Source organism: Aulostomus chinensis, chromosome 12, assembly GCF_037954235.1.
Source record: "Aulostomus chinensis isolate RoL2024-O1b breed Wild chromosome 12, RoL_Achi_v1.0, whole genome shotgun sequence".
Taxonomy (NCBI): domain Eukaryota; kingdom Metazoa; phylum Chordata; class Actinopteri; order Syngnathiformes; family Aulostomidae; genus Aulostomus; species Aulostomus chinensis.
This window is the reverse complement of record NC_141331.1, coordinates 1,657,731-1,674,138: the sequence shown is the minus strand read 5'-3', so window position 1 is coordinate 1,674,138 and position 16,408 is coordinate 1,657,731. Positions and strand designations below refer to the sequence as shown.

The window sequence follows — 16,408 nt, the reverse complement described above, 5'->3', positions numbered from 1 at the left end:
AATTAAGAGTTTCATTGGTTTTAGTGTCTCGGCCCCAGAACCTTTGCTGCGGTGCCAAGGAAAAACACAACATTCAACTTTAATGAAGCAACGTGTGTTGTGTTTCCATTATTATAGCTGATTAATATCAGACCAGACATCCGTAGGGATTTAAGAAGGTGGACCATGACCACTACACTTCTGATCTCTAATGAGTGTTTATGTCCACCGCTTCTCATGATCCGCACAAACATTAAAGCTGGATGAGGGAGCGTCTGGAATGTATTGCAATGATTTTATATAATGAATGACAGATGACCTGTGGAGGAGGGTTGGGTGAGTTCCGCCTCCCCTGGGAAGCGTGGTTGCAGGGGCCCTGGTTAGCGTGGTACACCGGGTAGTGATGGCCCAAGTCTTCCTCTTCCTCTGAGTCTTCGGGTCCAGGCAAATAGCCGCCTCGATGGCCTCCAGCACTTCCACTGCCACATGACGAGTAGCTGAGCTGGGAGATGGAGCGGGATGGGAGACTGCGGTAGTCCGAGTACACAAGGTCATCTGGAACAAGAAGGTCAGGACCGGGATGACTCAACTGGGTGAACTGAATGGCCCAAAAAAAGCTCGATCAAAAAATAATTCCTTTTTGCTTTTGTAGAACAACAGAATAATGCAGGTCAATTTTTTTCAAGTGTTAAGATTCTAAGAAAAATATTTTTACTTGAAGGTCTACCTTTGTCTGCATTCTTGACTTATGTTCTGCTTACGTTACCTTGCTGTGGCGTCAGTCCAAGCTCAAGCCCAACGTCTGTATCGAAGTCCAGTTCTTTGGGTTGCTCCTCCAAAATGGGATGAAAAAGAGAGGCTTAAAATTAGAGGTCGACTGATTCATGGTTCTGGCTGATCAGTGAGTGCTGACAGGATGTTTGATTAGCTATTGGAATTGGGGGAACGTAGCTTCCATGTTTGCTGCTGGCTGCGCAGCCTCCGCTGGGCATACAGGTACAGACAGTATATCATTTGAAATTGTTGGTGTTTACTCTGACTCTAAAATCCCCTCTCGGTTGACCTGCATTTGGAACAATAGAGCATTAACTAACTGTTTGTCTTGTGAGAAGCTTGGGAAGCCAAGTTTTAACAAATGAGGAATGACCATCCAGGCCACCGTAGGTTCTCTTGCACACTTGGAACAGGAGGCGTGAGTGCTGGACCTCTTCGTACCCCACACAGCCATTGTTTCACACTACTTTGGTCTCTTTTGGTAGAATATAGTCTAGAAATAACAGCGTGTGCACTCCAACATCTGGAAGTAAACAATGGCTGCATTGTGTCCAAATACAAGAGTGAATAATGACAAAGCTCAGCACTAATATGTTGTTGACCTGCCAAACCAGACAATGTCTGGCACTGAATGAGAAGGCAAAGAAGGAAAAGAAGCATGAAACAGAGGAGTCCTTGTGTGAAGACATGCAGATGAGTTTAGTCTGAGGAGATGCTGGTCGTGTGGTGGCCCGCCTTCTACCTGGGCTGAGTGTCCTCTTGATTGGATGGTGTAGTCAGGGTCCAGATCAAAGTCAACAGGGTCGACAGTTAGACGCCTTTTGGTCTTCTTCATCTTTGGAGAGCAGTAAAGAAACACCAACAGCAACAGAAGAAAGGTAGAAAGCCAATGAAAACATGTAAAACCCAAGAGAGGAAAAAAAGTCTTCAGCCTTCGACATTCACCATCACAATTAACCTCTTTAGAATGAAACACTCGTTTGTCTAGAGCAGGGGAGGGCAATCATGTGCCATGGAGGGCCGTGTGTGTGCAGGTGTTCCTTCCAACCCAACACTTTAACAGGTGATCTCGCTGATGAACACACCTTCAGCCACAGAGGAGTGTTCATCAGTGAGATCACCTGTTAAAGTGTTGGGTTGGAAGGAACACCTGCACACACACGGCCCTCCATGGCACATGGTTGCCCACCCCTGGTCTAGAGTGACAGTAGATCCTGAAAAACTCAGCCACCAATCAATTAAGAACCATTATGTGAGTCATTAAAACCACAATTACTGTGTTCATGCATCACGTTGCTTCTGTTGGAGGACTGCTGTTGTATTTGGTGGCACTGCAGCGTCATGGTGAAGCCTCGTGTGCCATCACAGCTTCCATCAACTCCTGCTGTGACTCGACCAGCCCATAGTAGAGTTTTCTTGAGAAGGACCAGTGAGGTGTTTCAAATGGCACTGGGGGAGACTCTTTGATTTATTGGGGAAATTGAAAACTTTGCAATTTGTTGCGGGGCTGAAGCACAAACAGTTGCTCCTGTCAAGTTTCTGTAACTATGATGATACAAAGCTATTTGGATTTGTGTAGCACCTGTCAAGAAACCCTACATTTGTCAAGGAAAAAACACAAAACCAAACGCACTGGTAGTGCATGTGATAGGTGACTGATGGCCTCAGTGAACCGGCGGACATGGATTCACTAATCCCAGCCATTTCCACTTTGTTGTGACTTTTCTATTTGTGCAGCGTTGCATGACAGCCTGGAATTTCCCACAGAACACTGCAGCTGGTGCCAGTTCACCATGAGTCGCGTTAATGGTCACCTGTCAGGGAATTCTGTGTCTGCTCAAGATCAGAATGACAACTTGTGTGGAGCATGTTGTTAACAGAGGGAGCTCATCCCTGACCTCAGTAACGTTCGTCTGTTTCCCATCTGAACGGACACTCAGATTCACATCACAAACACACCTTCATTTAAGAAACCACAAACGTGTAAGGTGAGGGCCAAACACTCACATCTCCTTACTGGCGTATCACTAGAACGCCCTCTGCTGGCCAAATACTCCTCAAATGTTACTTAAAACGTAGCAGCAAGATTCCCAGCAAACGAATATTAGACAGCTGTTTGAAGAACAGCACAAGGAACGAGAACAAGGCGGTGAAAGGACAGCATGCACCGATGAAGACGGAAATTTCCATACCCCTTTGTACTGTTGGGAATCTGTGGCGCTTGTGTGGTGTTCCTCGTATTCGACGGCTGGAAAAGAAGATGTGAGCGTTACAGAGATACCTGCGATCATACAGTCCAGTGAAGCATCGTTTTATGGAGACAACAGTCTGGAACCCAAACGGGCCTGTAAATCCTTTTGTTCGACCCTCTAATCCGAGACATTTGACTGGCACGGTGAAATAAACGAGCGTTAAGAACAGGCCTCCAGTCTGCTCATGTGTCAGAAGAGTGGTCATCACTCACCATTAGCAACAGGGAATGAAAACTCTTCCCGTGCTGCAACCATTGTCAGATTGTCTTCATTTTTTTCTGGCAAAACAAAGCTGGCTTGACTGAAACCAGCATCAGAGCCACGGTCTTTACTCTCCCCTGAGAAAAACCCCTGCCCAGTGCTGCAACGACTGTCTCCGCTCACTCCAGGCAACGGGACATGAGCTCCTGCTGTAATGACAGTCAGAGCAGACGTCTCCTCTGGCAAACAAAATGAGCACTCAACTTTCCTGATGAACAGTTCAACGAATCTACTCACCGTGATCCTCCGGCATGCTCTGAGCGTCAGATTCATGTTTATCTGGAAAAGAGAGAAGACAAGAGGTGCAGGAATGAGTCCTGAATCCCAGGAATTAGTTCTCAGTGTTGACCACCAAGTTCATGCCGCCAAGTTTTGTTAAATGCTTGAAACCAGAGCTGTGGTTCACAGGAGCTGAAGAGGTTTCAACCCTTTATTCTACAACATTTATTACATCAGTAATACCACGTTCAACAGACTACAGTGGCTGCAGAGATCAGAAGAAGCCTGAAGCTCAGTGGTGGTGACCTTGAAGTCATGTGACCCTGGTGTAGCTCCTTCATAGGCTAACGTTAGCTTAGCACTGCTAACGTAGCATCCAGGCTTCCAGCATCATCAGAGGGTTCATCAGTGAAGATGATCCTGATGAACTGAACCTGGAAGATCATCAACTTTTGTTCACCAGAGCTGATTTGCTGGTTCAATCACCACAATCACATGGAGCGATCCTATTGGCTGCTGGGGGAGGGGCCAAGAGATGACCACTTCCTGTTGGTGGAGGAACCAAGAGATGACCACTTCCTGTTGGTGGAGGAACCAGGAGATGACCACTTCCTGCTGGACTACAGCATCACAAAGAAGCTGCCCTAATTAACAAGCTTCTCTTCTCTGTTTCTCTGAACAGTGACGATAAAGACGATTAACGTCATGAACCATCATAAAAAGCTCAGAGGAATGCAGGGGATTCTCAGTTTCTACATCAAAGTACGATCAGAAGGAGCAACATTAAAGTGAGGAGCCAGAGGTGGAGCAAACCAACTGACTTAAACTCCTTTTTTAGACAATTGAAGTGAACGAAAAGCCAGCGTGAAATGGATGAATCATAGACTGACACCCTCTGAGCTTTGGGGGCCAGGCGGACCACAGCAGAGCACATACAGTAGAAAGTCGGCACAGGAATGTGGTGTACAGTCATGCAAGTTGAACTCAGTCCAGCATTGTGGACACAGGATGAACAGCTGCTCATTCTAAACATAATGGATCTGTTAATATGCAGATTTATTGCCATGTTTCATCACAACAACTTGCATCTGTGCACACTAGAAAACATGAGAAACTAAAGTTTGCTGCCCCCCCACCCCCCATCCCTCAGTTCCAGGCTGAATGGAAGACATGTGACTGGATGATCACAAGGCCCGCTGGGCTGAGCCAGCCAGCCGACTCACTCTGAATCCTTTCCCAAAATCCTCGAGGGTGACTCAGTATAAGCAGGACCAGAAGTCCAGCTGTCTCCTCCATTGATTCATTGATCTCAGGATACGATGATCTCACTTGCAGATCTGCTGCGTACGATGGCACTCACCTCAGATCAAGGTGTAAGAGGGAAACTTGTTTTATATAATGGGGGTGTGGCCTGGAGCAATGGCCAATCCAAAAGTGAAGAGCTGGAAAAGGTTTTACTGTCACTACATCAGAATTTAAACACAGCCCACAAACATAAACAGGTCTTGTCAGCACATTATGATCTGGGGACCTGGTGTGTCCGGAGGTCCAGCAGGCAACGCTCCCAGCGAGTCCCACCAGGCAGACAGTCTACAGGGCAAAAACCTGTTTTTGCAAGACCCGGTTCCAAACTGTATCCAAGATTACAACAACAGCTGTGAGGAGCCAGAACCAGGAAAAAAAAAACAGGAAAGATGGAAGAGATTAAAGCCTGCAGACAGATTTGGCCGTCCACTGATGTGGACTCAGTGTCACTAGAATGAAGGCTCTCTCAGCCTGATGGGAGGAAAATGAAAGGAAAACATTAACATACAATATTTTTGTTCTGTGTGAGCCAACAGGAGCAGCCAGAATGCTTCAGTGGTCGGACCTAAAGGTTCTATAATCCCCTTTTCACTCTGGACAAAGGAACGATTGACAACTGCTTTCATCTGCCTGTTGTCTTGGAGATGGACAAACCGGTCCCCCCAGAGGGACCCAGGAGGCAGTTAAGAGTACAGATTTATTTATTCAGGATGACTTGACGGATATAAACAAGCAGACTCTGAAGTCTGAGGCGAGCATCAGAGTTGTAGTACTACTAAAGTAGTGACGTGCAGCTTGGCCTTTACATCATTTTAATGTACATAAATTATCCTCCCTAAATAATTATTTTCTACACCTGCAGATGAAAGATGGTGCCTACAATTCTACAATCCTACAATTCTACAATTCTCCAGTTTCATTTAGCAGACGCTTTTGTCCAAGGCAACGTTCAACACAAGCAAGAATTCAGACTTAATTAAGGAAAAGTCCATAGGAAGCGCAAAAGTGCTTCAGTTGTGATTTGGTCACAGGTACTGCCATCTAGTGGCAGAAGAAGTGTCGCCCCCCTCCCTTTTTTTTTTTAATATAACAGACATACAACATCACACAACCCAGTTAGTGCTACATAGTCACTAAGTGCTGGGTCTGGGACCCTCTGACTGATTCTACCCCAGGACAAAGAGGAGCAGAGTCAGGTTCAGTGCCTCGGTGCTCTCTGAACAATTGAGTCTTCAATTGTCTCTTAAAAGTAGAGAGGGACTCAGCAGAACGCACAGAGTTCGGTAGTTGGTTCCACCATTTGGGAACAACAGAAGAGAAGAGTCTGGCTAGAGATTTGGAGCAGCGCTGGGCTGGAAGCACCAGGCGTCTTTGGCATGCAGAGCGTAGTGGGCGAGAAGGAGAGTAGACCTGGATCAGGGATTCCATTGGTGCCTTCGTGAAAGTTACACTCCACTGTAACTCTGCCGCCTCTGTCTGCTGTGTTTCATTTCAGCTCCTAATGCGTCGCCGCTCTTTCTTGAGCAAAACTAAAAACTGATTAAACTAAAATGTCCAGAGCAAACAGAACTCAGCAGTTCTGATGGGGAGTTTCATGAGGACAGCTTCTTCTTACTAGCTACTGTGGGCCTGAAGAAAACTGAAGGCTAAGATATGTTTCTACATGTTTCAGAATGTAATTCATATTTTCATCATTAATTATGCACTGTCTCCCATCCACGATTTATTTTTTGCAATCTTACAATAAACGCACACTCAGGTCTTTGGTCTGTGCCGCGGCTGTAAAAGGGACAAGGATGACGACACTTCAAAGGTTTTTGGTCACATGACTTTCCTTTGTCTCTCTTTAACACCCTTTTCAAAACTGTTCTATCATTGTGAAAATGGACCCCTAACTCTAAACCCTGTAAAATTGATGATTTAAATACTGCATTGATTTCACTGAGGTCTTGTTTTGTGGTACTGCAGTATTCTTGGGTATTTATCTCAACACTAACATGAACGTGACACCTGTGTGGACAGTGCCCTGCGTGATGCCTGCCCACAAACACTGTAAACACACCAGAACCCCTGTAGCGACTCATGATCTCTGTACGTTTGATAGCGCACCCACGTTGCAGCACGCTTTTGCTAACAGTGCATGCTAACTACCAGCTAACCTGCGTGTCCACTGCTGGTAACGGAGGTTGTTGCTGACAGTATTTTACTGTGAGTTCAAAGCGTGTGAATCACACATTTTTATCATGAGATTTCACGTTAGAAAGGGAACTGTACCACCATTACAGCTGGTACAGCCGTGAGATGATGCAAGCTTCTTTCTCTCCAATTTGAAATTGAAACTGACAAAAAAATGCAATACTTGTCACAGAGGTCTTTTGTCAACTCCAGGATGCCAGCGTGCATTTCCAAAGGCTGAGTACTGTCTTCCATGCAGCATCTGAATCTCCCTGAAGCCTCTGAGTTATTCAGGGTTTCTGGCGGTAAGCTGAAGCAGACTTCTAGGAGTGCCCCGCGACTCTGGCTGACTCAACTCCTGAACTGCAGCAGCTCCTGAGGGCAGATGGGAGTTTATTAAAGGTTGCCCCTTCAAAGTAGCGCTGACCCGGGAGCGGAGATCCTCCTGTGTCTGTGTCCTTTGATATGCGCCGCTTCACATTCATGCACATATTTAGACTGGTAGCTGCCAAAGAAACCAGCTCTTGTTGGCCACCGAGGAGCCTTGGTCAGCTGGTGGGGTTTCTCAGGGCTGAAAGGCCTAACTAGGGAGGAGTGACAGGATCACGAGGATCAGGGATGGAAGTGTTCCAGATACAAGGCTTTTTCAAGGGTTGTTGCTTTGAAAGACCTTCAATAGTTTGTTTTTGAAGTACCAAAAGCTCACCTCTGAGGTCGTCTGTGGAGCTGCTGTGTTCTCCACTCAGCCTATTGAAGAGTGACCGCATCACCTTGGCGCTGCCGAAGCGCTTGAAACGCGCACGGACGTTTTCATGGTACCACTCCAAAGTGCCGATCTTGAGAACTCTGTTAGGAGAAATTGGGGAACAACAAGAAAACTGAACAGGAAGAATCAAGTTTGTGTCACACATGGCAAGAACACAAATTTACTGTCTGATGGAGAGAGAATGCAGACAGGCGGATGTTGATGGGTTCCACCCAGTGAGTGTCAGCATTCAAACACGTTTAAAATAGGAATGAACGTGTGCTGAGGTCTATCAGTTAAACACAAACCCACACGGGCTGGCGAGGCTGCATCAGGTGACTATGAAAGGTAAGCTATGCTAGCAATCCCAGCCAGTTGGCCTGTCACAATTCCACATTTTGTTGGATGGTAAATTGCTCCAGAAATTACAATGATAGATGATATTTCTTGTCAATGGAAGAGCATTTCATGGCGCTGATGTACTGTGGAGTAATCTGATTATTCCATCATGCAAAAACGCTCTGTTAAGGTGTGATGCCTTGAACTCAAGAGCATTCTGAGTCTGACATTAGAATTAAGATGTGAAAAACATTCAGACATCCTTAATAAATCCAACATGTCGTTCATGTCTCTTTATTGTATGATGGTGCCTTACCATAACTAGTGGAACGTGCCTACCAGCAACCAGTATTTCAACCTGTTTGTTGAGGAAGTAAACTGTTATCCTAGCAGTACTTTAGAGTGGATAATCATGGTTGGCTACTAAAACAAACACACCCACTGCTATTAGCTCAGCTAGCTGCTAACATTAGCTTGCTTTCAAGAGAAGCAAATGTTGCGCTACATCAGACCAGTACAGCTGGATTGGGTTTTATTTTTGTTTTGTTCCAGGGGCTGTGTGAAGGTTTCCCTAGAATATCAAGCTCAGAGCTCATCAAATCATTACTGCCACGTGTGAATGTCGGCGGACGAGTCCAACTGAATTGAGTTTAATCAGATAACCTTGTTTACTGGGGGCAGTGGCATCTGTGTGCTCTTTATTAAGGGTAAAGTTGATTGAATCTTGAATCATACGCAGGTCTAACATGAGATGCATAGCATGAAATCTTCCAGGCTCAGTCAGAGCAAAGAATAGTGAGATGTTCCAAGTGCAGCTGGAGCTTTGACGAGCACATTAAATCAAACCTCTGCCAGCAGCCAGGCTTCAAGAGTGAAGGAGGGCAATTGAAATGATTTCAGACAAAAAGTCCTGCCAACGTCTTTAAACAAGAACCTATAAAGCGTTTTTTGGACAACAGGATAAATGAAATTTGTAATATTTTAAGTCTGCGTTCGGGGGGGAGGGGGACCGAAAAACTAAAAAATTTCGTTTTGTGTATCAAAGGCTTGCATGTGTTCGTCATTTTCTCCAGACTCAACATGTGAAGGTAATATCAGAAACCCAGAGCTGAAATACTGCGCTCTGGTACTCAGTTGAACCTCTCGCGTGGTATTCAACCAAAAAACTCTGAAAAACCTACAAATGTGTTGATCCAGCAGACAAAAAATACCCATGGTTGTTGACGCAGTGATTATGATGGTTGGGTTTGTTTGGTACGGACACAGATGATGAGGTTTCTCATTCTCACGTTGACTTGATATATTCCTGGTTCAGTGCCGTTATTCTTAGATTTTTTTGCTAAAGGTGTGTCGAGATAAACGGTATAATGTTAAAGACCTCTCACTCAAGTCCCTTCCTCTTCAGAGCTCAGACATTATTGTCTCTCTTTCCCCTCCTGTTAATAACAGAAGGTGCAACAATTCTTGACCTCCAAAAGTTTGGAAAACCCTTTGTTGTGATTCATCATGAATTATTTCACCAGCTTGTTCAATAACGTGAGCAAAGACGCAGCGTACAGAAGAGGTTGAACAACGTTCATGTTACAGTGTAGCATCTTGTGAATGAAGCAGCTGCAGCAATCTGCCACCGTCAGGTTTACTGCTCATGGCCAACGAGCCAGTGGAATGCATCATTCTTGTCCTGCGGGGGAACCTGTTGGCTGTGCCATGCTGACACCTCTGGATGTCTGATCTCTGGTGTCCTACCTGGCCATGTGGCAGGAATCACACACCCAGCCGTGCTCCTTCTTATTGAAGCGGCTGCAGGACTTGCAGGTGTAGAGCTGACAGTCAAGACACTGGCGCTTGCTATTGACCAGGAACTTGAAGGGCTCCAGGCAGCGAATGCAGTGGGACTCGGTCAGACTCGTCTGGTTGCCCAACAATTCTCTCTTGCTGTCTTCCTTCTCTAGCTTGGTCTTTAGCTCCCTGGGAGAAGGAAAGTACATCAGCATGGTAATTTCCTGGTAAATTCTCAGCAGAGAATGTAAGGCCCTGAGTCATTGAGAGGAAAACGATGTTCTTGATTGAAACATCGCTTTAAGCGGAGATGGATGATAACTTGAAGAGCACTCAGACAACCCTGACCTCCACCGTGAATCATAAATGCCACAAAAATATCTCCAAGACATTTCATGCCACAAACAGAATCTGTCAGAATTTCTAAAGTAAGAATTACACTAGATTTAATTTGAGGTTTAATTTCTAAACTACAAAACAACATTAACTGCTGCTCAGATCCGCAGTAAACAAACTGGGGCAGGCAGGCAATAAACTTGCAGTTAAAATAGGTTTGTCTGAAAGGGTCACGAACCAAATTCACTTTGAGTTTAGCAGCTGAAGATCCTGATGTCTTCTTGCTGTTCCTGAGGCACGAAGTGCAGTGTCTTCAATCACCACTGAATTAATGTGTGCTGTAAGTGTTTGTATCCTCTGTACTCCAGGCAACCTTAAACGAAGAGCATGCTGTCATGTCCCTCTCTGTCCGAATCGAGCCGTCATGTTGGAATGTTAGGAGAGACGGACGTCGGACTCCATGATGAACTTCTTAATTCCAGCTAATAATTACAGCCATATGAGTTCTGTTAGCACAGCAGGGAAACTGGAGTGAAAGGCCTCCAGAAGTGAGGCCAAATGCTAATCACACACACATCCGTCCTCTCCCTCCCCCGGGTGACTTGGCTGCTGCAAACGTGTCCGTCATTAATGACTTCATGGCTCTGAGTTAAACTGTGATGCAGCTGATTATTGGAGATGCGACGGCTTTGAGTGTCACTCAGCTGAGGTGGAACCTCCAGAGAGGACGAGAGGAGGCTCACCAATTGTGAGGCCTTCAGGCTCGACCTACTTTAATTGGATCATCAGGTTAAGTGGAGCATTTGGTAAATTACTGGTGATGATTAGCAGATTCAGCTGCAGGCCATCAGTGGATATCCCTCAGATCTGAGGAAGGTGAGCACTCACTGCTTATCTGGCTGTTCATGATTTAACGAGTCCTCAGCAGGGATTCAGCTGGCAATCAACAAAGGGGTCCTGTTTATCACACTGCTGGACCAATCAGCATAGTCTTGCCCACTGACATGATTTAATCCAGTGGATTCTGGCCACTTGGGGGCAGCACGGACTGATCTGAGCTTTGAAATTTGAAATGTTATCGCTTCATAAAGGCCCAGATGTTCACGAACAGCTGCCTATGTACACATCCAGCACACAGAACAATGGTCACTTTCACTTTTTTGTTCCAGTCAATATTTGCTTGCCTTTTAGTTCTGTTTGGTCTCCACCAACTCCTAGGAACTACTCAGCCTCTTTGCCCCTCTATGGTCACCAGCTCGTTTCTGAATTTGTCCCTCTGAAGTTGTGTGCTGGACAGTGGATTTATTGGCTTGACTTGTGGAAAACAAGACCAGGGCACCAAAACATTAAAATTTCCAGATGTCAAAACTAAAAAGCTGAAACGAGCTAAAAGATTTTCAGAGGGCGGCGGATTTGAATGCTAATGAGCGACATCGATTTCATGATAGATGTGTGTCTTCAGTTATTGTGTCAGGGTTAGAAAGTGATAGCACAGGTTGTTTGTACATGAGGTGAGTACTCACTCATTGGAGTCTTGAGCTCACAAAGACATTTTTCCCTCTTGCACTACGTCTCTGTGACACTAGAATGCAGGTAGAGCCAGCCAAGTCTAGTTAGCCTGAAGCTAACAGAGGCTGATGGCTAACAACAGCCAAACTGTCCAAAAACCTCTCAAGAGCATCGTGTGGAATCATCCACGTCTTCTCCTTCCAGTCAAATCCACTCACGAATGGAGGGTTTGGACCATGAGTTTAAGACTTATACACTTTTTGAGTGAAGAATGGATTTTGTGTCTCAAGACAAGACAAATTATACCTCCACTTTTAACGACACCTTCCAGAATAAGCCAAGTAAAGCAAGTATAATTTTCTTCAGTGTGTTTTCAGCACATAAAAACTATAACTGAACACTCTCAGACGAAAAGACATGTACTGATAGCATGATGGAATCACTTTACTCCTAAGTATTTGGGTTGAGTGAGTACAGGTTATCTAGGCAGTAAAACCAACGATCACACTCCAACATGTCCTTCTATCTTTAACTCTACACCAAAAGCCGTTAGTGCAGAGTGGAGTTTTACAGGCAGAGCTCAGGAATCCGTCAGCGTCAGCCAGACGTTCACTCAGACACAAACAGCTGCAGAGAATTAAGACGAAATTAGATAACCGAGCGTTCTCATACAAAGTGATGTTCTCTCAGTGTCCGTTCGCACAAATCAAACCCACTCTGCTGAATGTTTTCTGTTCAGTTTCCCTCACACATCTGATGTACATTTGAATTTATGCTCAAGGAATCATTGTCAGTTAAATATACAGTAGTACTCTGATAAACTCTCCCGTGTGTCACTGCTTTGGGGCTTGAGGTTCCAGGGATGACGCAAGTAGAAGAGTGTAAAATCCCCGTTGTGCAGACTGACTTCACACTCAACAGTCACGACGCATCCATCTCAGCCAGAGTCAGGGCTGTCACGTTTATTCAAACGTTCATACGAGCAGGTGATGTAGTCTGGCTTCTTATCCAGCAGAGGGCGCTCCAAAACCTCACTGTTAGCTTCTCTTGTTAGCTCAGCTAATGTTGTTTTGTTACAATAGTGTACAATCGTGACGGCCATTAGCGAGCAGGGGCGCCATGAGTGGATTTTCACAGCACTAAAACACCTGAGAAGCAAGGTTTGGAAGTTTTGGGGTGTTTCTACGGCTGCGGGCGCAAGTTCAGCCGTTGAAAAGGGAGTGAACGTACTTCCCCACGACAACAAATCTGGATGTTCACCTGTTAGCTTGCCACCCCGCTGCCACGACCAGAGTTCAGCTTCGTTCGACTGCATATCATTGGGCCCCCTCAGCCGGGCCCTCGCTCACCGGTAAGGGAGCAAGCTTTATATAAAAGGGTGTGTTTGACGACCCAAGGAAAAACTGCAGACTGAGCAACAAAACACGCACTTCAACATCGCTGGCCACATTTTCTTATCAGACGTTTGTATCTCAGAACTGTGACCCAAGTCTTCTACTCACAGTGTGAGTTAACAAATAAAACAACTTTTGTCTGAGAACTGCTCATCCAAACGCCAGTGACACGGCACTGAACCTCCTGGAGGACCGGTGATTGATAGGACCTGAGGTTGTTGAGATAACCCAGTCAGCGTCGGACGTACGCACAGGCATCCCTGGCTTTATTAGCTGGATCATCACCAGGCATTTCTTTTTAGGTCAGTAAGATCTGATCACTGGCCTTCTTCTTCATGGAGGGGGAACTTGAACGTGACATCAGTGAGGTAATCATCCAAATGTGGTCAGATCAGAGCTTCAGTTAGCGGACTAAATAAAAGAGGAGTGACATTACCCAAAGCCAGAGACCAGAATGGACGAGTTCACACTCCTCCCTTGGTCCTCCCCCCTTCTCCATCAGTTACTTTAGCCAGAGCAGTAACTGGGTGAGTCGGGAGGAACTGAGTGCATCATCCCTGGTGATGTGCAGCTCCCAGGAATAAAGAAACCCTCTGTTTGGTTCTACTTGGTCCAAGTTTACAGAAGTGCTTGGTCAGCTATATTCTGTCACAGCAGATAACAAGTACTGCGCAGGCGTGACGGGACATCTTAGGGTCCTGTGTTGTTGACGTGGGAAGGTAGAGAGTGGCTCAATGCGTGAGACCAATTCTGGACTGTAAATCTAGTCAAGTGTTTGAGAGACTCATGCTGGGACGCATGGAAGGAAATACATGATTGAAGGAGAGCAGAAACATGGCGAGAGTAGAAGTGACGAGGGACAGAGACGATGACCCCACACTCACCTGATCACAATCGCACTCAGAATTGGAAGTAGGACAGGCCAGAGGTCCCGCATGACGAACAGAAAGGCTCAAAGTGAACCGGAGGGTTTGCGCCGGGCCATTTATCGATTGAAGTTTCTGAAATGTTGCAGTGCAATGATATATTTTGAACTTCTTTGTCTCAACTCCAGCTGAGCCTTGTATCAGAATCCTGTTAGTCAGGACCAGGCGTTCATAGGAACTTGTTTTTTCAATTTACTACTGCTTTACAGTAAAATAATTTACCCTGGGATCATTCACTCATTTCAGATGTATTAAATAATGAAATGATTGCTGACTTATAAAGAAGACATGAAGTTCATGTTTTAATGAGTAAAGAATGAAAGAAGAGGCAACACTGATGGAGGTTAAGCATGAACGGAGGGACCAGCCACAGAGGGGTTAGCATCCAGGCTCACCCGAGTCTGTCCTCCTCTTTCTTCCTCAGGTCAAAGTCTCGTCGGACGACTTCCCACACATGCTGGGCCTCCTCGTCTGTGAGCTGGGACAGATCCAGCTTCTTCCCAGCAGCGGCTCCAGGCATGGCTGTGATGGAGGAAGGTGTCCAGGTGCTGCTGGGATCCTCGTGTTCGGCCACTGTGGGGCAACAAGCGGAAGAGGCAGTTGAAGGATTTTCACATCACCGTTTTAGAAGTAGGTCGCCTGAAAGTGGGCGACAGGTGTTGTCCTGCTAAATGGTAGCAGCGAGACTGAGTTGAGGTGTGGAGGAACATCTTCTCTGATGGTCGATCCATTGATCGAAACAGTTGCCAATTACTAGATTAATAATATGTTGATCAGGTTGTAGTTGTTGTCAGTTTGATCAGCCGGGAACAATTTGGACTTGCAGTTGTATTCGGTGACAAAGGTAGCTGAAAAAAAGTTGCAGAATGACAGAATCTACTTGCTTGCTCGGAGGGGGCGGAGCTAAGATAAATTAATATAGTTTAAACAAGTTAAAGAAAGAAACTGATGTTCTGCAGCTGTAGCCATAGCGATGGAATCACCTTTATTTAGTTTGTTCTGTAGATGGGGAATCGGGTCTGCTGCCCACTAGTAGGCGAACGGCGACACGGCGACTCTGAGAGTCTTCACTCTGGACCTCTAACCCTCTGGTGTGTCCATGGTCAGGTTGGACGGGGCTCCGTTAAACGGCACCCAATCAAATAATTCTCATAGACATATTTTGTAATGCGCATGATTCTGAGGATGAAGTAATGTGCGCACACACACCCCCCCCCCCCACACACACACACATACACACACACTCGTTGGAGGGGGTAAATACCTCCTTGGGAGCATTACATAATTGACTTGTTTTTTGCAGGCTGAGCTAAAATGACGATTTGGAAGCTTAATGGAATCATTTGGGCGGTGATGTCAAAGACCAGCGCTCTGTTGGACGAGGACAGACACACACAGTTTCTCAACAGCTTGGAGGATATTGTGGAGTCAGGAACACACCTGACCAGTCAAACACTCTCAGAGCTCTGCAAATATTTGCTTAACAGGTGTTAGCAACTCTCGGGTGAGGAGAACACTCACTTTAAATGACATTTTAATATTGCTGGCACTACTTTATGTCTTTATTAAAAATATCTCCTATGCTCAGCCAATGGCCTGCGTATATTTGACGTTGCAGTTGATGCCGAGAATTCAACACGTGGCTTCTTATGTTTGCACGTCTGGAGCCTCACAAATTTCACGTCACTTTGAACCATAGACGCTGATACATGACGACCTTTGAGGGGCTGAGGAGGAACGAAACTGAGTGTCTGAAACTACGAGAAATGCAGATTAAGTCACTAATAATTTCGAACGAGGAGTAGCAAAATAGAGAGGAGTGACAGCTGAGGGTCTCCAGACTGAAGGTGCTTACAGATTTCAAACCCCGAAGCAAATATGAAAAATCTGACATGACCTCAGGATACAAAGTCATGTGGACGTGAATATGATCAGATAACTTACCTTGGTGAGCGAGCAGGCTGCAGGCAGTAGTTCCTCCGAAGGCACCAGACTGACTGACTGAAGGGCAAACCAAGTAGCAGACAGCAATGCTAATCACATGTCCAGTTAACCAGGAGGAAGAAAAATCCTCCTCTCCGCCTGCCTTCACTTCAAACAGTCCCCCCCCCCCCCCAGTAAATGAAATCAAACACATAAAACGTGATTGCCGGCTCTGCTCTCAGATGACATGAATGTCAGACGTGCAGTGGGGCATCGATCACTTGTGGAACATTTATTGATTTTACTTGAGCTGCTTGGAGAGCATCCAAGTGTGCAGCACTCTTGAGGTTATGAACAGGTCAGTTGGGCTTAAGTCCCAAGTCACATGTTGAGGCTGTGAATGCATGAGATCACCGCTCTTCCCTCACACGTCCCACCTGCACTCACAGCCTCCATCGACTCAGACAGAAGTTTCTGTAGCTGATTTGTTTC

General features: G+C 45.8%; 1 protein-coding gene across 1 annotated transcript in view; it reads right to left on the bottom strand.

Annotated features, from left to right (window-relative positions):
- mlphb (melanophilin b) overlaps window positions 1-16,037 on the bottom strand; it is a 31,949-nt gene extending 15,912 nt beyond the window's left edge. The window contains exons 1-10 of the mRNA XM_086219520.1: window positions 15,938-16,037; window positions 14,389-14,566; window positions 9,796-10,017; window positions 7,672-7,811; window positions 3,504-3,545; window positions 3,218-3,415; window positions 2,946-3,001; window positions 1,496-1,588; window positions 746-812; window positions 299-534 (exon numbers count right to left, since the gene is read on the bottom strand). Of these exons, the coding sequence (XP_086075646.1) occupies window positions 299-534; window positions 746-812; window positions 1,496-1,588; window positions 2,946-3,001; window positions 3,218-3,415; window positions 3,504-3,545; window positions 7,672-7,811; window positions 9,796-10,017; window positions 14,389-14,513 (1,179 nt within the window). The 5' untranslated portion in view covers window positions 14,514-14,566; window positions 15,938-16,037. The remainder of the gene's footprint in view (window positions 1-298; window positions 535-745; window positions 813-1,495; window positions 1,589-2,945; window positions 3,002-3,217; window positions 3,416-3,503; window positions 3,546-7,671; window positions 7,812-9,795; window positions 10,018-14,388; window positions 14,567-15,937) is intronic.
- Window positions 16,038-16,408: the final 371 nt, after the last annotated feature.